The 22,293-nt window shown below is 39.2% G+C and overlaps 1 protein-coding gene across 2 annotated transcripts in view; it reads right to left on the bottom strand.

The window, feature by feature from the left end:
• The window catches only part of LOC102198041 (voltage-dependent L-type calcium channel subunit alpha-1D-like), a 49,585-nt gene that overhangs the window by 4,863 nt on the left and 22,429 nt on the right, over positions 1 to 22,293 (bottom strand). Inside the window, exons 20-45 of one of the 2 annotated variants that reach the window (XM_013910260.1) lie at positions 20,822 to 20,928; positions 20,180 to 20,267; positions 19,928 to 20,035; positions 19,701 to 19,753; positions 19,469 to 19,615; positions 19,135 to 19,336; positions 18,836 to 18,994; positions 17,563 to 17,673; positions 16,831 to 16,908; positions 14,627 to 14,668; positions 13,747 to 13,875; positions 12,942 to 13,007; positions 12,725 to 12,816; positions 12,477 to 12,636; positions 12,230 to 12,357; positions 11,910 to 12,006; positions 11,622 to 11,724; positions 10,820 to 10,921; positions 7,938 to 8,074; positions 7,263 to 7,379; positions 6,545 to 6,987; positions 4,764 to 4,790; positions 2,925 to 3,065; positions 2,463 to 2,620; positions 367 to 479; positions 121 to 255 (exon numbers count right to left, since the gene is read on the bottom strand). In XM_013910260.1, the coding sequence (XP_013765714.1) occupies positions 121 to 255; positions 367 to 479; positions 2,463 to 2,620; positions 2,925 to 3,065; positions 4,764 to 4,790; positions 6,545 to 6,987; positions 7,263 to 7,379; positions 7,938 to 8,074; positions 10,820 to 10,921; positions 11,622 to 11,724; positions 11,910 to 12,006; positions 12,230 to 12,357; positions 12,477 to 12,636; positions 12,725 to 12,816; positions 12,942 to 13,007; positions 13,747 to 13,875; positions 14,627 to 14,668; positions 16,831 to 16,908; positions 17,563 to 17,673; positions 18,836 to 18,994; positions 19,135 to 19,336; positions 19,469 to 19,615; positions 19,701 to 19,753; positions 19,928 to 20,035; positions 20,180 to 20,267; positions 20,822 to 20,928 (3,243 nt within the window). Of the gene's footprint in view, positions 1 to 120; positions 256 to 366; positions 480 to 2,462; positions 2,621 to 2,924; positions 3,066 to 4,763; positions 4,791 to 6,544; positions 6,988 to 7,262; positions 7,380 to 7,937; positions 8,075 to 10,819; positions 10,922 to 11,621; positions 11,725 to 11,909; positions 12,007 to 12,229; positions 12,358 to 12,476; positions 12,637 to 12,724; positions 12,817 to 12,941; positions 13,008 to 13,746; positions 13,876 to 14,626; positions 14,669 to 16,261; positions 16,346 to 16,830; positions 16,909 to 17,562; positions 17,674 to 18,835; positions 18,995 to 19,134; positions 19,337 to 19,468; positions 19,616 to 19,700; positions 19,754 to 19,927; positions 20,036 to 20,179; positions 20,268 to 20,821; positions 20,929 to 22,293 lie in introns of both variants that reach the window. The other variant, XM_005730681.1, reaches the window with a different exon arrangement.

Below are 22,293 nucleotides of genomic sequence, written 5' to 3'. Positions count from 1 at the left end.
TTTAATATCACCAACCATTCCCATGTTATTACGGTGTATCCATATAATGGCCCAAACAGTAGTTTGGTGGTGGTGGTGGTGGTGGTGGGGGGGTTGCCAAGAACAACTCAATAATGAGACCTGTATAAGGGGCGTGTAACTGGGCGAGAAGTCACGGCTAACTGGGGAGGCAGGAGGTGTGGCCCACGAACGCATGGACCTTGTGGGAGAAAGACGGTGAATTTTGCTTGCGTCGAGACCGGCCACCGCCATCACCTGTGAGTGATTGAGAGCCGAGATAAAAAACAAAACGTAAAAAAACAACAGTTCTTAGAGGTGCCATTCCTTCATCATCACAATATTAATGCCCCAAAAAGGTGTAGGTACATGCTGCTGCATCAGGTGTAGTGGAAGAGCTGTGCATGATGGAGAAGGAGGAGCACCGTCTCCACTATTTCTTCTCCGAAGACACTCAAAGTTGAATGTTGGTCTGTTGGAGGCTGAGAGGACACAGAAAACAGTAGTGATTAATGCAATCATTCATCATAAATCCACAGACATTTATAGACAACTGCAATTATTGCAATGACATGTTGTTTTCTTTTATGCTTATCATCCCTGTTGGACAACATCTCCCACCCCGTGCAGCAGACTGTGACAGCACTGGGCAGCTCCTTCAGTGGGAGACTGTGGCACCCACGGTGTGGGACGGAGAGATTTCGCAGGTCTTTTCTCCCCACTGCTGTCAGACTCCACAATAAAGACTTTAACTGATCAAACACACACATCCACACATGTGCAATAACACTAAGTGCAATAATCTTTTCTGGCATCGTTGTATTTTTACTCAGTTGTATATAGCATTTGTATTCTATTTTTATCTTATTGTATATTTTATTCTATTTTATTCTACTGTATATAGTATTTTATTTTATTCTATTCTGTACAGTTGTGTACTGTATTTATTCTTATTGTATTCTAATTTTTGCTTCATAACTTGCACTGTCCACTTCCTGCTGTGACAAAACAAATTTCCCACGTGTGGGACTAATAAAGGTTATCTTATCTTATCAAACTGCTAAATGACCATTAATAGGTGCTTTCTATGCTCATCAGCGCAACAGATTCCAGTTAACTGTTCTGCTCTGCCTTCTTGACTGTGTGACGTATGAGCTGGTATTCTTATCCTAAGGAAAGAAGGCTATTTTCTAGGGTATGAAAATCTAATTAAACAAAAAAACAAACGAAAAACCTCAAGATTTGATAAACCAGTGCGCACCTGCATTGCTTTAAACAGAGCGTGAGAGCAGTGATATGCGTCAGTGCACTAGCAGAGAAGTACATCAAGTACATCTCTGGCTATCACAACGGTTATCAGCTAGCAGCTAAACAAATATTATCTGATGGAGAGTGTTTTCGTGCTTGAAGGCAGTAGTGAATATTTTTGTAGATTTTTATGCTTCTTCCCATGTGGAGTCCTTCAGTCAGTTAGCCAAGTTTATTAGTCCTTTAAAAAAATAACACAGTTCTTATCTGTGCTAACATATAACATAAAACTGTTAACACAATAAACTTTCATAAGTTTAACACAATGTGCCACTGGAACTACAAAAAAAAAAGTGAATTATTATTAATGATTCCGTGCCAGTTCACCAATATTAGCGAGTAATATTAGCTATTTGTAAGTATATATGTTTCGGCCTATATAACAGCCGATAAGGGAACATTAAAAAAAGAAAAAATAAAGAAAAAAAACATGAAAAACATCCTTCAATCATGTTAAGAGAGTTGATGTTGCATTTTTTATCCAACAGAGGACACATCTAGCGACACATCTGTATGGAACACAAAACACAACAACGTGCTAATCTGAGCAGAGTCGTGCAGAACATAAGTGAATAATCTACAGGGAGTTGTAAATGAAATTTATTTTTAAATAAAAATCCTTTTCTTTAATAAGGAGTGATAAATCACCAAAAATAATAAATGTTGTTCAAATCTGTTTATGTTTTTTGTGCCCTAAAGAAAATCATTTTTAGCCTCTATATATTCAAATTTTACTCACCAAATATTTTTTAGCTATTTTTAAAATCCTACATCAGTCAGACTCTTATTCTGTTATCCATTAATTTACAACAGTTCTCATCAATTCATGTTATATTGGATGAGTAAAAAAAAAAGTTATTTTCTTTCAACAACGAGGTAATTTCTCTATGAACCTCACCCATTTAAAAACATAGCTAGATGAAACCCTAGCCGTTTAACAATAATTTACATACAGTAGTGTACCATGCAATGACAGTACTGATTCAAAATGAATGGTACAAATTAGTAAGTTCTGCATAGTTCACAGATGTGAGATCAATTTGCCTGAATCAGCTAATAAACATCTGACTTGAGAAATTTCTTGCAAACAACAAGTAAAATGATCCTTTATTAAATTTCACAGGTGTAGTGACAAAAACAAAAAAGTATCAGTTCACCTTGAGGTGAGGGTAAAAACCATTTCCTGGGTGACGCCCTGCTGTCCTGGTAGATTGGCTGTTGATCATCGTCACAGTAACTTTCAGACTGGCAGTCACCCCTGGAAACGAGGTCAAAATCTCCCTCTGCATCATCATGGCATTCATTGTTGGACAACCTTTGACACAAAAAGATAAAAACTTTGAAAATTAACTTTATCTGTAACTATGATGTCACGGGACGCAAACAGTGGAAAGAAAGTTACACAGAAAAGTAATAGACTGGTGACATTAACCACCAGCATAAACCACAAGTGCTCAATCTAGATATAAGACAGCTGAACTCAGAGGAAAGAAAATACTTCCGTGAAGTCATCGGTACACAGTAGTAAAACCACGGCTGCATTTACGTAGCTGGTGTGTCAATTTTATCTCACGCTTTCCTCAGATTAGATTAAACCAACTTTTCTTTTCCAGAATTACCTTTCCTTTGTGAGCATGATGTCATCTTCATGAAATTCCTCCCCACTGAAGTACTCGCCTGAGCCTCTCTCTTCATCGCTGTCCCCATTGCCCCTCTCCTGTCGACGAATGGTGGGATAAAGTGCTCCGCTGCTCTCTGACCTGGCATCCAAACAGCAAAGACACAGTAAATCATACTGATGTCGCTGGATTGGATTAACCATTATCATCTGTTTTCTTCAGATTATTGCATCCGCATTCTAAAAAAGTTGGGATGCTGTATAGAATATAGGTAAAAGCTGAATTTGGTGATTTGCAAACATAAAAACTTGACTCCTTTTTAAAATTAAATAGAACACAGAAAACACATCGAATGTGTTACAATATTTACTTTCAATTCAAAAACAAAAAGGTCATTTTGAATTTGATGACAGCACAGAAAAAGCACAGAAAAATTTGGATAGGGCCATTTTCACCACTGTGTAGCATCCCTTCCACTTTAATTAACAGTCCACAAACATCTGAGAACTGAAAAGTCCAATTACTTGACTCTTAGGAGAAGTTTTTCTGTATCAGAAAAACAGGTGTTCTGGATGGAAGCACATGTAGCTCTAAAACTGTAGTACCTCTCAGCAATAATAGTGCATTTGCAAGGTGCCAATTCCACAGGTGCTAATGCCACCCACAGAGCTGTAGAGCTTGAGCACTGATAACAACAAGTTGTCCACACCATCTTTAGTCCAGTGTTCAAGTTTTCCAGAAAGAATTTCACAGTTCAGTTTGTCTGACTTCCATTTTCACTGAGTTTTGGCCCAGAGATGACAGCATGTTTAGATCATGTTCATATATGGCTTCTTCTTTGTATGGTAGAGCTTTTGTTAAGTCAGATTGTTGAATGTTGTCATTGTTTTTCTTAAATTTGTAAAGGCTCAGTTCAAACTATAGGATCAAGGACATTCCTTTGTCTGACCCCCTCTCGAGCCTCTCGAAGTTCTGGGAGGAGGCTGGTTCTGACCAAGCCTTTCCTCGTTAGCGAGTAAAAGACCGGTTGAAGATGTTCTGTCTTGGTTTTGTTCTTCATGAGGAATAAGTCTCTAAACTAGTGGGGCCTGTGGAAACACAGACTCTACAGCTTTAATCTGCATTTATGGATGGCACTAAAGACAATGTTGTTTTTAATGCAGTATTGACTGAGGGCCTGAAGATTAACGGCCTGCAGTACCGATTTTTACTCTTGTTCCACTCCAGATTCTTTCAATCTTTTGATGATCTTATTTAGATGAAGATCTATTTAAAATCTTCACAAATTTGAGGAAGAATATTCTGAAATTGTTACACATCTTATGCTGCAACTGACAGTGACATATACTTACAGTTTATTTGCATATTTCCCATCTTTACCTCTGAGAAATGTTGCCTCTCTATGATCCTCTTTTTAATACCACTAACTTTTCCAGTCTTTTGTTCCCCCTGTCCCAACTTTTTTAGACATGTTGCTGCCATCAACTTTAAAACAAGCTAATATTTTTTTACAAAATAGTCAAATGTCTAAGTTTAAACACTAGATATATTTAATATGCTCTGCTGTGAATAAAAGATTTATATATGAATTTGCAAATCATTGCAAAAATGTCAAAACTCTTTGAAAGTGGGTTTGTACAAATAGTAATAATCCTTATTGTCATAGAGTTGCTTTTCCATAGACTGCTAATTCAACCAGTCACCACATATATACTGTATGAACTGGCCCATTTATCATTTTTTGGATTAAAAGGTCAGAAGCTTTCACATGTTTTGTGACAATCGTACACAAAACCAATATGCTTTGAAGCTCTGTGAGCATTAACATCATGTACATACCTAATATAGGCCTCATAGTAGCGTGTCCTGCTCCAGGGACAGGAAGAGGAGATGGATCAGGCAGACAGACGGGATTTGTTGGAACCAGAAACCAGGACGGGGAGGGGAGGGGGGGTTCATGCAATGACAAATGAAAAGAGGATACAAGCTGAAATGCTTAAATGGTCTTGTCGGTTTTTCGCTCCTGCTAGAAAACAAGATCTATAAATAATCCACAAATTACAGATAAGAAATGAGGTCACACGATGCCACGGTTTTTCCAAGAATGAACACCACCGAACATTCAAACTGTGGATTCCTAGGAACTGCAACAAACCCAGGTGCAATATGTCAGACCCGACAGCCTCAGTTAGCATGTTTTTTTTAAAGTTCATGACAGCACAATTAGAAGAAGACTGAAGAAAGTTGGCTTGTTTAGAAAGGCTGCCAGAGGAAACCCTTTTCTCTCTCAAAAAAAGATGGCAGCATGGTTTAGGTTTGCAAAATTTCCTCTGAAAAAATGCAAGACTTCTGCAGCAATGCACTTTGGACATGTGAGACCAAAATAGAGAAGTTTGGCTATAATGCACAAACACCTCATACCAGTACGTTAGTGGAAGGATGATGATGTGTGCTTGTTCTGCAGCCACAGGACCAAGACACCTCACAGTCATTGAGTTGACCATGAACTCCTTTGTATACCAAAGTAAGTAGTAGTAGTAGTCAAATGTGAGGCCGTCTTTCTGACAGCTAATGCTTAACCCGAATTGGGACGTGCAACAGGACAACGATCCCAGGCACAGCAGGAAATCTACAGAGTTTGCAGAGCCCAGCCCTCAAGACAATTCAAATGGGACCTTTGGAAAGCGGCGCATAAATGAATACCTGCAAACGTCAATGATCTGAAATAACGTAGTAAAGAAGAGTTGGTCAAAATTCCTCCACAATGATGTGAGCGATAAAGACATAAAGAAAACAACTGTTCAAGTTAGCACAGTTAAAGGTGGTTCTACAAGCCACTGAATAAAGGGGTGCATTTAGTTTTTCATAGGACTCAATGTAACCGAGAATATGTGTAGAACATGCAGATGAATGAATCTATAAAAGCGATCATTTGTTAAATACATACTGATAAAACACTACAAAACTGAGATCTTTTTAATGCAGTGAACTATAATGTAATGATATACATTATATCATACAGCGCACTGCCAGACCAAACTTCTGAAATGTCAGGGGAAAAAGTCATTAACATACTGTGTTAGTGTAAGTGTAAACAGTTGTACTGGCAGATTTATTTATTCATGTATTAAATACAAATATTTTAACCATATCGCTTTTTTACTTAGTTGTATGCATGTGCACTACAAATGGGCCTTATGCTCTATCACGCATATATGCGCACACAGTGAGGCCATTGTAAGTTCATGGGAGATGTTAAATAGATAGTGAAACTCCTTCTGCTTATCAGGAATGTAAATCTTAAGGTGACAGAAAATAGGGTCATGATTCTCTCTGTAAGTGACAAGGCTTTATGGATGTGCCTGAGGGTATAGCCCTCATCCCCCATGAGATGGGCCAGCATGTAAGAGTTGTGGAAGGTCTTTGTCTGTGTGTATAAATATAAGATGTGAGGGCGGCAGAGATGATCCTTGGCTGGGATGTTTCTCTCTACATTGCAGTGTGTTTATTAAACCCACTTCAAAACGGGTGCTTTATTCTACACAAAGAAAAGGACCATGCAACAAATGTGCATAGCTACTGTGGATTTTAACACTGCACTTATGTGTCCTTCAACCAACCTTGTGGAGTGCGACTTCCAAGGCTTGCCTTGCAGTCCTTTGCTGTAAGTAGTTGTTGATGATGCGTTTCTGGTGGAGGATGGGCGACTCCGTATTAAACACTTCTGCTGCCTCGCAATGGTCATGGAGAGAAGTGAGGGCACATTGGCATTGTTGAGGTTGGCATTGGAAGGTATTGGCGACTGAACACAAGTGGAATTACAGTGAGGGTAATGAGTGGTGTGATGAAGTTGATTGCACAGGATTGGTGAAGAGTTCAGTTCGGTCTCTCCTTCTCTATCGTTACTGCTGGCTCTCCTGACGATTTGCGGGGGCTCGGTCGAGGCAGCGCTGGAGAAGGGCAGGATCTGTAGTGGCCGCTGTGTGACGGTGGTGGGGTGAGAAGAGCCTTGCTGATCCCCACCTATGTGGTTGACATGGTTCCCAAAAAGGCTGCCATTACGCTGCACGGAGACACCAGAAATGAAGACTAAATATGACTGCTTAATAAATGAAACTAAACTCAGAACATACTCTTTTCTACCAGAGAGAACCAGTGACAGTTTGACAAAATATCCATTCTCAGATTTCCTGGAAAATTCTATGCAATGAAGTGAGTGACTTATTAAGTATTGAGATGTGTTAAGTGGCATTAAGAACAAAAACAACAAAGGACATTCGTAGGAATCGCATTAACACACTCCTGTGCACATCAGGGGAATTTCTCTGGAAATCTTACTCTGTAGATTTCCTCCTCTTCCTCTGCATTTTCATCTACTAGTCCTTCCTCCTGGAGGTCACACGATATGGCACGACGGATTTCTGGTCCAATGTCATGTAGTGTACGCAAGCCAGCCTGCAAAAAGGACGTGTGTCAAAGCAAACCTCATTAGTATTGTTGTTAACAAACATTTCGATGTTCTCATGCATGAAAATAAATCTTCCCGAACAAATGAACAAAACATCTGTTTAAAGATTGTCATCAATCTTTTAGAGTTTTTTCAGATTTGACTGATGTTTGCAAAAGACGGGAAGAAAGGCAAGAGCCACTGCACCCACATCATAATAGACATGCTTTCTCTTCTTTTGTTAACAGACTGTGTGCAAACAGGGTTTGGTTTTTCCAGATTTCCCACATGATTCCCCCACTCCTGATTATGATATGTTGCCAAAGGTCTCATTGGAAAGTTCCACAGAATACCTGACTCAGTGACTTGTAGTAGGTAGTGATTATTGTTTATTCATGTGCCCGTAATGTGATGAGCACAAAGAAAGGCTTTTATTGCAAAAATGAGTCAAAACTGACTGTTTGATAGTGCTCACCTTAATTAATTTGGATGAACTGCTCACTTAGACTCCATAAATTACTCACTGTGCACTGAATTGACTGACTGAAACATTGCACTTTCCTCACCTGTAGAGCCAAGGTGGTATTCAGCCTCTCCCATGAGCGCCTTCCCACAAGACCTTGCTCCTTGCGCCTCTTGAACTTTCTGAAGTAGTCCTGTATCAGGAAGGTGGCATAGAACTTCCCCACTGTTACCTCGTCATCTGAGTGAGCAGACACACCAAAGCCTCCCAGGTCAACACCAAAACACCTCAACACCGAAAATCAGCTCATATCCATGCACTCAAGATTTAAAATACTCAGCCAGTTACTCCTACTGCTGCTATGTCACCAGCTCAGAGAACATTTAATGTGTCCTCACAACTAAAAAAAAATCACAATCATGAAGCACCACTACTGCAACATGTTGGGAAAAGAGACAACATCTTGGAAATGAAACCAAATATTTTAGCTTTATTCCAAATGCCAAAAGAGTACTGACCGATAATCCCAAAATGCCATAAATCCTCAATGCTTAACCAGGACACTGACCTTTCTGCCTAAGAAGCTCATTTTTTGAGCACATGAAAAATATGTCTTTTCTCAGGCCTATTACTAAGTACTGTCAGATTCATAGTAAACAAAGAAATAAAGATATAAACTCAGAACTGTTAATAATAGCCGAGTATCTGACTGTCTACCTCTGCAAAAGACGTTTGCTCTCAGAAAATCATGTACAGTACAGCAAGATTAATCTTGATGACTGATAACATTTAAGCCTGCAGCTTGCATCTTGCTTCATTTCTAAAATGCACGAAATTATGAAAGACTCTTGCAACATACAAAAAAACCACAAATACACAAAAACCTCGCTCAAAAAAGTGAAGCACAATCTTCAAAAATGAAGTTTATATAACAGATTTCTAAAAAATAATAATAATAAGGACGCAGACGCATGTTTATTATCAATTCAAATAAATCGAAGCATTTATGCCTGCACATATTGTACAGTGACTGCAGACTTAACTAAAATTTAAGCATCTATGATTTCAGAGACAGACAAGCAGAAGTGTTTTATGTGTTAGACCAATGATATGATCTGTAGCAAGAAGCGCATGCAAGAAAACAGCAGAGTAAAAGGTTTATAGAAGCAAGGGTAAGCTCTACAGATCTTCTATCAAGACACAAAACATAAACTTAGTTTAGCCAGAAGGGAAGCGATGACAGTGCACACTATCTGCCATGCAGGGAGGCTTATTGGGCTTGGCTCTAATTCTCTCAGATAAGTCGCTGCTGAAGCAGAACGGGGAGAGATGCTGGACAATAACAAAAAAAGCCAGCTGAATCACTGTGTGCAAGAAACAAGTGGTTTTCTCTCGGTTTGTCACCACCTCTCCATAACCCATTTTAACTGGAGGGGAACTGAGTAAACGTGACAAATGTTGTGGCCAATATTCCCTCCAGGAGTCCAAAGAGAGCGGTGACCTTTATGTGGTTATGATCCATCTTTAGGTATCAGACTCGTTTCTCTACACACACGACACAGCCAGAGTTAAGCTACACAGGGCTCTGTTCAGAAAGGACCAAAGATATAGAGCCAAAAAAAGGTATTTTAAAGTGTTCATCTGTATTTTAAAATCAGAAACTGATGATCTGCGTAAATCTGGTAATGTCTGTGTGACAGACTGGTGACCCTGCCTCTACCTGGGATAGCTGGGATAGGCTCCAGGCTCCCCACGAGCCTGATTGGATAAGCAGAAAAGAATGACTGGATCATTCGAAATTGCTAATTTCTTGTAGTTTAGTAAATACATAGCCTCACCAATTTCATTTTCAAAAACATCTAACTCCTCGACAGGAAGGATGAAATCTTACTTAACAATTAAGTAAGATTTTTCCCCCCAGAAAAATCGCATTTGGGGATTTTTACGATTCAAGTTTTTAAGGAACTCCTTGCCTTAATTCAAGTATTAGTTTGCTGAAAACGAATGAACTGATTTTACACGTGTGAGCAACATCTCAAAACCAATAATCCCTGACTCTTTTTGTTTTTCTTAAGAACAAAAGCATCCTGGTGTAAAGGGATCATAACTATGTCCATATGTGGATTCCCTTTCTGGACAGAGCCCGATGAAGTAAGTGAGGTATCAGTAGCTTCATGCCACCAGACTAAAACAGAACTGCTCCAAAGAGCTCAGGACGGCAGAAAGAGAAGAAAGGAAGGCCAGTGACTGAAAACAAAGGAAGCTGTAGAACAGAGAGGCTTGGCGAAAAAGAAAAGAGAGCGGTTAGCGAGCTAATGCACACAAAGACATGCAGTACAAGCATAGAAAAGATGGAGCTGCTATGCTAGCACAACAATGTGAAAGCCTCTCACTTAGATTATAAAACTGACTCTCCAACAAACTGACTACTTTATGAGAAGATGCTGTTTGAGTTATCGTTAAACATATGAAACACATCATTGTGGTTAACAGTGACACTTTTCAACTGAAAGGAATAAGGTGAGTTTCTGTGAAATACATAAGCTTAACTTCACAACAAATTAAAAGTTTTGTTGTAGTAAAACAGCTGGTCTTGCAGTTTCAGAAAGGCAAAAACAGGATGATAAAGGCTTCCTGTGGGTTCTTCTTCACCTCCTGTTTTCTGTTTCATAAAGCTTATTCTTATCTGTACTTCACCTTGTCCTTTACACCTACTGATCTACATCACAAGGCGAGGAACCCGTCTTGATTCTTTTGTTGACTTTAAAATTATTTTGGCTTCAGACGTACTTAGCATGCTTAGGCTTCCACTATTATTGTTTGGAAATATAAAACAAAGATATATATACATATAAGAATCCATCTGTAAAATTATTTTTATCATGTGAGCAAGAGAATGGAACAGACACATCAGAGAGACTGTCACTTGACGAAAGCAACGAAAGCGGTTTTGTCCCTGTGCACTTGTGTACAATGACCACTGACCGCCTGCAGGAGGCACCACTTGGTCCAGTAGCTTCATACTGGTCCTCTTCCAGATCTTCTTGATCACAGCTCTAAGCTCCTCATTGGCTTGCTCCAGGTTCCCTTTGAAAAGTGCAACCAAGGTTAAAAATAAGTAAGAGTACGAAGTCTGCTTTTCACACACAGTCACAACATACGTCAAAACATTTCTTACCATCATGAGTTGTAATTAATTATTATGCTTTACTTTGGTGCTAAGTTACCTTTTTTTAATTAAAGGGCCATGTTGGTTATGCAGTGGACTGCAGGAGGAACTACTACTTAAATATGATCTATAGCACCCTCTTGTGTTAATTCTGGAAGGAACAACTGAGTTTGGGTGACAAAAATAAAAGTGGTTCAACTCAGAGTGACATACTTTTCAACTGCTCAGTTAAATAGTATATGCCTGTGTGAAGCTTTAAGTGCCCACTTACTTTATTCGTTAAATATTCAACTGAAATGTGTTTTTTCCTTATTTAATGCTGATTTCAATGTAAGACTTGATTCCCAGTGCATTTAAATCTGTCTCCTATAAACTTCACTGTGCTGCAGTGGTTTCTCTGGGCTGTAATCTTAAGCTGCTGCACATACAACAGGTCACTGATCCCATTAGCCTCACCTCTTAATCCTCCTACTTAAAAAGTCAAAATGTCATAACGCTTAAAAGGCAATCAACTGCATACTACACAACATGGCAGACAGCTCTAAAATGCTAAACCAATCTATAAGAAAGCAAACAATAATTCTGCAGATCCAAAAGCGGCTAAAGGTGCACACTCACCTTCAGTCTTTATCTTGAGAGCAGTGCGGACCAAAGCAAACAGGGTGGCATTAAACATTACAGTTCCATCACTGTTCAGGGGCATGTTCATTGCCACCAGACGCTGTAAAAGAATCCAAAACACAGATTAACACTGAGGCGCCTAATGTTAAATTAGTAATGTGAAAAGTGCAAGTTTAATGAGTGAGATGTACAAAAGCTGCAACGTATTTTGGGTGATACAGTAAAAGAGTGGCAGTGCAGTGCATTATCTTCATTGCTATTGTATGGAAAGTTGTGGAAACCCACCTTACAGGCCACTCTGTGAGGGCAAAGTTTCCCAAAGCCCAGCGGGGGTTGGATCCTCCTCAGTAGAGTAACTACATCGAGATGCTTTATCCTGCCCCTGACAGCACATTCAGATTAAACGCATCACACCAAGCAAGCAGTCTCCACTACAGCCACAGGTCCTAATAAGTATGTACACTTTAGAGAATTTACAATTATAAAAAAATCACTATCATATTTAATGGAGTCATTTTTAACACTAGTATAGTGTACCATTTAAGAGATAAATAACAAGAGAAAATGCTTCAGACTACTCTTCACAACTGGTTCCAAGTACTAACTTTGCTTCTGGGTCGTATTCTGACCAGATCCTTTTAAACTCGTCCAAGTGGTGCGGCCCGAGAATGGACCAATCACGGGTCAGATAGTCAAAATTATCCATGATGACAGCAACAAACAGGTTTATGATCTGAAAGAAAAAAAACATGCAACATTTTTTGTAACAGAAACTGTGCACGGGACAGTGAAAACTCAGGTCTGCGTGTAAAAATTAGTCACTTTGAACACAGTCAGATGGCTGAAGCTTACCAGGAAAGCACAGAGCATGTAGAAGCTGATGAAGTAGATAATGGCAAAGCCACTGCCACAGGTCCTCTCCTCCCCAGGGTTGTAGTCTGACTCTGAATCACACAGCTTGCCTGGCATGCAGGCTAGCATGATCTCCTGCCAGGCCTCGCCTGTAGCACACCTAACAGTGAACGAGGAACAACGTCAACACAGCTGCAGCCGTACATAAAAAATAAAGATACATTTATTATGTACAAATACATACTGACCTGAACAGCATCAAGACAGCTTGGGGAAAAGTTTGAAAGTTGTTGTTGCGGTTGATTTGTGTCCCATCTACCATTGCTATTTTCCCAAACACCTAAAAAAGAGAAGAAATATCCCATTAATGCTTAGATTCTCTCAAAGAAAGACACATACATATTGTGCAGGGTGTCTAACAGGTCCCACCGTTTCATGTAACGATACCATTTCCTAACAAATTACCTGCATTCCAATTACAGCGTAGATGAAGAACAGCATGGCTATCAGGAGTGCGACATAGGGAAGAGCCTGAGGGAGGGAAAAAAAGAACTTGGACGCTGTGAAATCTGCAGTTTAACTTGAGCAGTGTCAAGTCATAACTGCTTCTATTTTATGTTGGTATTCTACGCAACAAAACATGCCCCTATCAGTTTTTCGAGTGCGCCTGCTGCAAGCTCATTTCAACATACTTCTACTTCTGGTTGGTTTGGTTTTCATCACAACCCTAAGCAGTGTTAGTTATTTACTGTGGTGGAAAATATATTTCTCCGAGAATTAGCACCATACACCACAGTTTACGTTGCAAATCAAAAGACTGAGAGCACTCTGAAGGAATGTGCAGTGTTATGGTGTTTTGGTAAGACAAAGATCAAGGAATTGGACAAATAAAGAAGAAAAACATCATATACATTTAAGTCAAACATATGAACTTATTTTGGAATTTTTTACTTGATGGGACAAAAGAGATGAGTATATTTATTATATTGATAATACATTATAATAGGTTAATATATGTTTTCAGTTCAGTCTGTCTCCTTAATAAAAAATGGTTAAGTGAGAGGAACAAACTGAGAACTTTATCTCATTAGATAATACAGATACTGGTTTACCTTAGGGGAAATGATTTGTGGTTGAAAAACAAAGGTGATAAATCATAGTATATCCAAATAAATGTTGCTGCATTAACTCAGCATGTTTAAAATGGTAATAATAACATACTGTGATAATATTGTATAGATAACATTGTATCTCTCTGCTACAGTCTCACCTGGAAGGACTTGATGAAGGTCCACAGGAGAGTCCTGATTCCCTCACCCCTGCTCAGCAGTTTGACTAATCGCATCACCCTGAACAAGCGGAAGAAGGTGATGGAGATGCGAGCGCTGTCCTCTGTGTTCTGAAGCGGGTGAGGGCAAGAGTTATTATGGGACAAAGAAATAAAAGGAACATTTTCCATTTTCCAGCACACTAATGAAGATATGCAACACTCGTTCATTCATGCAGTCAGTCATACATGCATTCTTTATGAGAGTCATGTATGGGACATATTAGTTACCAAGCAACACCAAATAAATTTAAATGTTTGTGAAAAGGCCTCCCACTTTAGACTTTAGAAACTGTTTACAGTGACGACAATAAACAAGCATGCAGAACAACTTGTGTGTTAAACGCCATGCTATTAACAGACCTGGAGGACTTGCACATACGGGAAATTTAAATGTGCATGTAATTGTGGACAACTACAGAGAGCTTTATCTGCAAATACACAAGAGCTAAGTCAAGAGCAGTTCATTTTAAATAACCTGACTGCTAATGCTACACAGAGCTACACTAGAATGAAGGACAAAAAGGCCAGTTTTAATCCCGCATGTCATGCCATGCACCAAGACGGGACAAAAAAATCAGCAGATTGAAAACTGGTGCCAAAATGCAACAAACCAGGTGGATTCAAAACGGGACTGTGACAGACACTGAGAGTTCAACACAAACCCTTACAAGTGATTCAATCAGTTCTGGTATTTAAAAAAGATTTTCAGCAGTAACTGAGCAAAAAGTGTAATAACAGAAAGATGCTGATGCTTTTGACTTTTTTTTTGGATGGTCACAGAAGGGTGAGGGTCTTAAATAAAAGAGGAGGGGCTTCTTACCCCTGGCTCCACTATCACCTTGACAACAGGAATGGCTGCCGACTTGAAACCAAAAGCCTAAAGTTAATCCGAGTCATACGAACCAGCACCAAACCATTCACAGGTAAGTGCTGCTGCAAACATCACATATCATCAGTGACCTGTGCTTCATTCAACATCCGAATACATTAAAAGCTCTCAGATGGAACTTTATTTAAAAAAAAAACCCAAAACAACACAAACAACACAGCATCAAAACTTACCAACAAGAACAAGATCAGCAGTGTAAGCCTGTCGCCACATATTCTAAGCAGTAACACCATAAATAAGATTCATGGAAAAAAGAATGCAAATACCTGCTGCTCTACTAAAGAGCAAGCTTTCTGTCGCAGGATTTATTCTGTTTATTACTACCAAGTTCTATATTTCAATTACAGGAGGTGTCTTATTTTAAACAGTCATTCAAAAAAATTCAAACAGACACACATCATGACATGGAAAAGGTGGCAAAGAGCGTGAAATCAGTGTTAACATGAGCCACAGAAAAGGACAAAGAGTTGCCTTGGAGTAGCAGTATAACAAATTCATTCACAGATTAAGTACGTATATAATTAAGAAACAAGATCTTAGTAGATCTAATTAGAATTTATAACTTGCTATTTTATCAATTCTTTTTTTTAATGCCAATTTAATAAAAGATCCTTTTTCACTCTTTTCATTCAAACCACAGTACGCTGACACAAAAACCAATGTCTCCCTTTTTCTATATTGACTAAATAATTATCAAATGTGTGTCACTAAATAAAGTGGTGAAACCGTTACATACTGTTCATATTTCATCCGTTTACATGACCGCACACGTGTTTCCCCACACTCACTGAACGGCAACTGAAGTGCTTTTATAATCTTATAAAAGACCCAAAGCCCTCTTTTGAGCTCTTTTAATCTCGGCTACACTCAGTTAGTTTAAGCTCAGTTAGCTCTGAGTAGATGGATTCTAATTTGTTTATTTTGTGTTTATTCTATCACATTCCAGGCGCTTATGACCTCTGCTCCTTAAGTGCGCCATATATGATCATTCCTACACTGTTTAACTATTTTAAAAGACCAGCAGGTCTCTGCAGCAACCTGGACAAATGTGGTGGGAACACAAATCTCCTGATAGGTCAGTCCCTTCCTTGAACTCTTTCATTACTGTCCCATAAAAAATACATAAAGACACAGGCTTTACAGTTTCAAGATTCCCTAAAATGCCAGTTTTCCTTAAATGATCCACACCGGTGGCTCTAAAGTTCATTTGAATAGATACAGGTCAAATTTGACCCAGAACAGCCTTAGTTTGTACTGTACAACAGTATAAAGTTTTAACATATTTTCATTTTTGTTTATTTTTGGTTACTTTTGGAAAAGTCATCAGTCTTCAGATGACCTAAAAACAGATTAAATCTGACCTGAACAGTATGTAAGGGTTAAAAAGCTTGAGTCGATTACATGTTTTTTTAAAGCAGCAGCTTTTCCTGTTATGAAACTGCAAAAAATAATTCCTAATGCCTGAAAAAAAGACAGCTGCGCCCTTGATTTGTAACACTGATGCTACAGCAAGGCACTCCTGCAGCGGAAGACACAGCAAGACATGTGCGATAAATGATTACTTACATTGATCTCAGTGATGGCAATGTCAACCACGCTACCCACAACAATTAAGGCATCAAACGTGTTCCATGCATCAGCAAAATAGTTCTGCAAGCACAGGCAACAAAGACACACAGAAAAGAAGAAAGAGAGACAACAAAGCCAGGAAGAAAAGGAAGAAGTAGTATAAAAAGAAGTGTGAAAGACAGAAAGAAAAGAGCATCAAAAAGTTGTGCTTTGATATAACAGAGCGAGGCTGAAAAGGTTTTCCTGTCTGAGCTTGTGAGAGTGCCAACTTTTATTATTGCTGGCTTAAAGGAATACATGCTCTTTGTTGGCACTTATTGCCCCCGAAAGCTAACAGCAGATTTTCAGGTTATTTAGCAGATATTTGGCCTGTGGTGCTTATCAACCATTGAGCCCGACAAAGATTTAAAAGATCGTTTCAAGTGCAGACACTATTCAACACTAATTTAAGACAGGAAGGTAAGGAAGGAGGAAAGATGTGAAGGATGGAAAAAAGGAGAGTGGCAGTAGCAGTTGGAGAGCAGGAAGAGGGAATGACAGAGTTCTACATACTGACGTCTTTCTACCTGGCTGAGTATGATGTCGACTACACTGCCAATCACCACCAGAGCATCGAAGACGTTCCAGGCGTCCCCGACATAGCCCTGAATATGGCAGCATGCACAGCCAGCAGGAGGAGAGGGGGGAGGCAGGAGAGGAGGGTGATGCAGGAAAGTATAAGAGGTTACAGTGAGGGGTACAGGAGGGTGACGATAAGAAATCAGTGGAAGGATGAGATTCGAGCAAAGAGCCCGTGATGGGAGGCAACAGGAACAGGAAGAAAGAGGGCTGGCTTAAAAGTGTCTTCAGGTAAAAACTCAAACACTGATCTTTTTGAGGATAAAATATAAAAAGGACATCTAGAGGAAAACTCTTTCCCTTTTGAATGCCTAAAAGGGGTAACCCTTGTATCGCTTTCCTAAACTGAGCAGTGTCTGTCATATTTGAGGCCTTCTTCCAGAACAAAATGAGTGGGGGTGCTCCAGAAGTTACTGAGGGTGATCTCTGCCTACACAGCTTGGAAAAACCTGGAACCTGATTTAATGGTCCTCAAACTGCATTTTTATTAACATATACTGGAGTTTTAAAACTCATCATTAAGGGTAGAGAGGTGGTCATCTACATGTGGGAAAGAGTTAAGGTACTATTGGTCTTTGAACAGATCTGCATATAATTTGCTTAAACACTTAAGTTTTTGCTGTAAGGACAATTTTTGACAGAAAATAAAATAAATCATAGAGAGGAGAGAAGAGACTTACTCTGGGCTTGAAGGCAATCAGCTTGAGGATCATCTCTACAGTGAAAACCCCAGTGAACACCATGTTCAGGATGTCCATGGCATAGTTAAATAAATGAGACTGACCATGGTGCTGAAAAGAGACATATGCACAGACTAAACACACAAATATTGAGAAACAAATACGTATTTCAGCATATGACAAAAGACTGTACATCATCATTTTAGACTCATTATGTACAGATCAGATCAGTTCAACCACTAACATTTCTAGGCACAGCAATATTTGACAAACTGATAAATTAAATATTTATTTGCTACACTATATTGCCAAAAGTATTCGCTCGTTTGCCTTCACATACATATGAACTTGAGTGATATCCCATTCTTAATCCAAACGGTTTAATATGATGTCCACCGTCCATATTCACCTACACTAGCTTCAAATCTTCTGTCTTTATTTATGGCAATTTTTGAACATTCTTCCAGAAGCACATTTGTGAGGTCAGACACTGATGTTGGACGAGAAGGCCTGGCTCACAGTCGCCGCTCTAATTCATCCCAGAGGTTTTCTATCGGGTTGAGATCAGGACTCTGTGCAGGCCAGTCAAGTTCTTTTACACCAGACTTGCGCACCATGTCGTTATGGATCTTGCTTTGCGCACCGGAGTGAAGTAATGTTGGAACAACAAGGGGCCATTGCCAAACTGTACCCAGTACCCTTCAGGAGAAGGGTACTTCTCCAGATAACCGTCAAACCCAGACTTATTCATCAGACTTGCAGATGGAGAAGTGAGATTCATCACACCAGAGTACATCTCCACTGCTCTGGTGCTTTACACCACTGCATCCGAGACTTTGCTTTGTGCTTGGTGATATTGGGCTTGGATGCAGATGCATGGATCAGGCATGGATACCCATTCCATGAAGCTCTTTTCACACTGTTCTTGAGCTAATCTGAAGGCCACATGAAGTTTGGAGGTCTGTAATGATTGATCGTATAGAATGTTGATGACCTCCACACACTATAATACCACTAACAGCTGATTCTGGAATATTTAGTAGTGAGGAAACTTGCACGGTTTTTACAGATCTTCCGCAAGTGACCCATTCTTTCACAAATGTTGGTAGAAGCAGTCTGCATGCCCAGGTGTGTTTTATACACCTGTGACCATGGACGTGATTGGATGATCATTGACTTGAATGAGTGAGTCAGTACGTTTGGCAACAAAGTCTATGTAGTGATTGTAAACCCAGTTCAACTTTACCTTAAAGACAGAATGAATAGTTCTTACCTGAATGGCCAGGCATAAGGTGTTGAGGATGATTAGGACAAACATGACGTACTCAAAGCCGGTGGAGTTCACCACATACCAGAACTTGTACTGGTAGGGGTTTTTGGGAATGTAGCGCCGAAGAGGACGAGCTTTAAGAGCGTACTCGACACACTGACGCTGCCATGGTGTTGATGGTTTGTTGAGGCAAAAAGAAGCAGAGACTCATAACCAAGTAATTAATTATTAAGATATTATTTGGCTATAATGTTGCATTATTTCTTCGTGCTTTTGAAATAATCATAAACAGACTTTCCTACCTGATTTTTGTCCAGCTCACAGTTCTTGTACTCCTTTTCCCCTTGCTCCTGGAACGTAACAATAACAAAACCAACAAAGATGTTCATCATGAAGAAGGCAATGATGATGATGTAGATGATGAAGAAGATGGAGATCTCGATGCGGTAGTTGTAGATAGGGCCCATGTTCTCCCTGTTGGAGTCGATGGCCTTGTACAGCAGACTGTAGGGACAAAACGGAGACAGAAAGTCAAGATAATCAGTTACTATCCAGTGGCAATACAGGATTTAGTTTGGAAGAAGCAAAATAAATATCAAACATTAAATTCCATCTCGCACATAAAACAGTACTTACGTGGGCCATCCTTCAAAGGTGGAAACGGTAAAAAGAGCCATCATGGCCATGAGGACGTTGTCAAAGTTGAATTCACTGTTATACCAGATCCTCTCCTTCACCATGGGCAGCGCAGTGTCACCATTGTTGTAGAGAATATATGTACCCCTGGGATTTAAAGATAATATTAACTACATATGCTGTGTGCAGACTGAAAATGCAAGCAAAACCAGTAAGGAATCAAAGGTCTCACTTGCACTCATCTGGGCTGGACTTTGCATCATCTGTGCATCGATAAAATTTACCCTTTAAAAAAGAAAGCAGATCAGGTCAGCTGCAGTGTTGTGCAAGAATCCCAAACTTTGTATAGCTTTTTATTATTTTATGGTAGAAGCATTGTTTAATTTAGTGAAGTGCAGAAGAGACGTGAGATTTTACAATCAGTGTGCGCCTGTTTCCCATTATAGCTCATTGCTGTACCTTAAAAAGTTGCACTCCGATACAAGCGAACATGAACTGCAGCAGAGTGGTGACGATCATGATGTTGCCAATGGTCCTGATGGCCACAAATACACACTGGACCACGTGCTGCAAAGCATACAGTTACAGTGCTATTAGAAATACACAGTTTGTGTCACCAACAAAAGCATGTGTTTGCACAAACATGGATGCAAATTCAGACAGACAACTAAACCCATGCACATAGACAGAGAGAGATATTGTCACTCTCACCTTGAGTCCCTTAGCTCTGTTGATGGCCCTGAGAGGACGAAGAACTCGCAAAACACGAAGAATTTTCACCACTGAGATGGCGGACGACCTATAGGAGACAGAAAAACAGATCAGGGAAAAAGGGTTGTAATTTTTAATGGGTATGTCCCCACAGAGGTATTAGTATACTGAAGTTTTAGCTGCTGAGCCACTTAATTGTGACAGAGTACAAACAGGGTTTAGAGAATCAAGATGTAACATGTTAATTCAGTTGTTTTTACTTATGACTTCTTCAGAATTTTCAGTTGAATTAGGCCATTACCCTAAGTAGCTACTACTGATTTAGTTTAGGTAATGTTTAGGGATTCATGAGTGCGGCTGAAACACAAAAGAGGCTGAAGTCTACTTATTCTATAAATTCACTGGTGAGTTACGCGCACTTTTCTCACATTGGATATTACACTGACTTTCTACTAGGGTGATGGCAGGATAAAGACCATTTAATGTCCATTCTGACTGAGTCACACATTTCCATTTTCACATATGGCTGTGCTGGGTAATGTCTAGAAAGGTTCAGGGAAATGTAGTACATGTGTGAAAACGGTAGTTTTTAACTAATCATCTGAACGTAGTTGCTCAATTTTTGATGACAATCACACTTACTGAATGCCAAAAGACACCAGAGACACACCAACGACCAGCAGGTCTAATAGGTTAAAGTAGTTTCGACAGAACGCCCCTTTATGAAGGAATGCTCCAAATGCTGTCATCTGGACAAAGGAGAGAACCATGTTGATTAGCCATCAATCAAGGAGGAGGTTCAATCAAGGCAGCAATATGACTCAAAATGCATAATAACTGTTTGCTTTAGATGATCTGTTATATTCTAACTGTTATATTCTGTTATATTCTAAGGATTAACAAAAGCACTCAAGCTTGGGAAGTTAAATTAACAGGAAAAAGTTTCAATCAATATTTAAAACATATTTGAAATGAGAAACGTCAGGGATGCATTTATGTGCAGTACCGCGCGCACACACACATTGATGGTATATACAGTACATATAGATACATTAGGTACAGACATTGCAAAATGTTAACACGACATGGGGAACATTTTAAAACTACATTCATTTCCTGTACAGATTAAGCCACAAAGTGAACCATAAACAAGGACTTTCAAGCTTAAGCTTAAATGAGATTTTCTGGTGCAGACATGCAGCAAGTAATGGGGAAAGGTTAGAGACTGATTTGTGAATGTAAAAATAATAAAACTGTTTAGGATATTTGAGGATTTCTTCAAGCTTTTTATTTGGAAGAACAGTTTTCCAAAAAATGCTTCTTATCTGTGTTCACAGTGTCCAATCAGACAGTGTGATTTTAAAGCTTGGTGTTAGTTGGAGTTCATCTACCGTCCGAAATATAGCAGACTTAACAAACATCCTACTATAATGATTGTAGTATATGAATGCACATACCCCACCTCCTCCTTAACATCTATGAACATCTATTACTATAGATGTTCATAGATGTTTAGTTATTTAAAATCTTTGTATATATCATGTTAATTTCAATCTATTATATTACATTCTCAGTACGTCCCATGTAAGTAACTTAATGGTCTGCGTATCTGTATATGTGACAGAGTTTTGTTTGAGTCACCTCTAAATACTGAATGAAGAGTTCTGAAATTAGGTCCTTAAATATCACAGACATATACCTGAACAAACAGCAATTCACTCCAGTAAAAGCGAGGACATTTTTAACGACAATCAGAATTGTGCAACCCTTACCACTCTGATTGCAGAGTGCTAATTTTGATGTAAAGCTCTATTTAACATTGAAAATGTTTTTAGGGTGTTGCATTATGTAGATATACATATTCATTTAAAATATAAAGGAAGTACTATGGAGGCAGGAGTTTGAGGTTTAGTGATCACGGGGCAAATTTATATCCACACCTATGATGTGAATTGAAACTGAGATTATTGACCAAAAAAAATCAATAATCATGTCACGTTTACATTTTCAGGTTAAACATGTACAGGTTAGCTTTAAAACTGACAGGGTTTCTATGTAGCTTGCAAAGGAGAAGAAGGAAAAGAAGAATACATAAATACATACATACACACACA

Source organism: Pundamilia nyererei, unplaced genomic scaffold (genome assembly GCF_000239375.1).
Source record: "Pundamilia nyererei isolate P.nyererei 1_Seehausen unplaced genomic scaffold, PunNye1.0 scaffold00039, whole genome shotgun sequence".
Classification (NCBI taxonomy): Eukaryota; Metazoa; Chordata; class Actinopteri; order Cichliformes; family Cichlidae; genus Pundamilia; species Pundamilia nyererei.
Note: the sequence above shows the minus strand (reverse complement) of the source record. Positions and strands in the feature narration are given on the sequence as shown.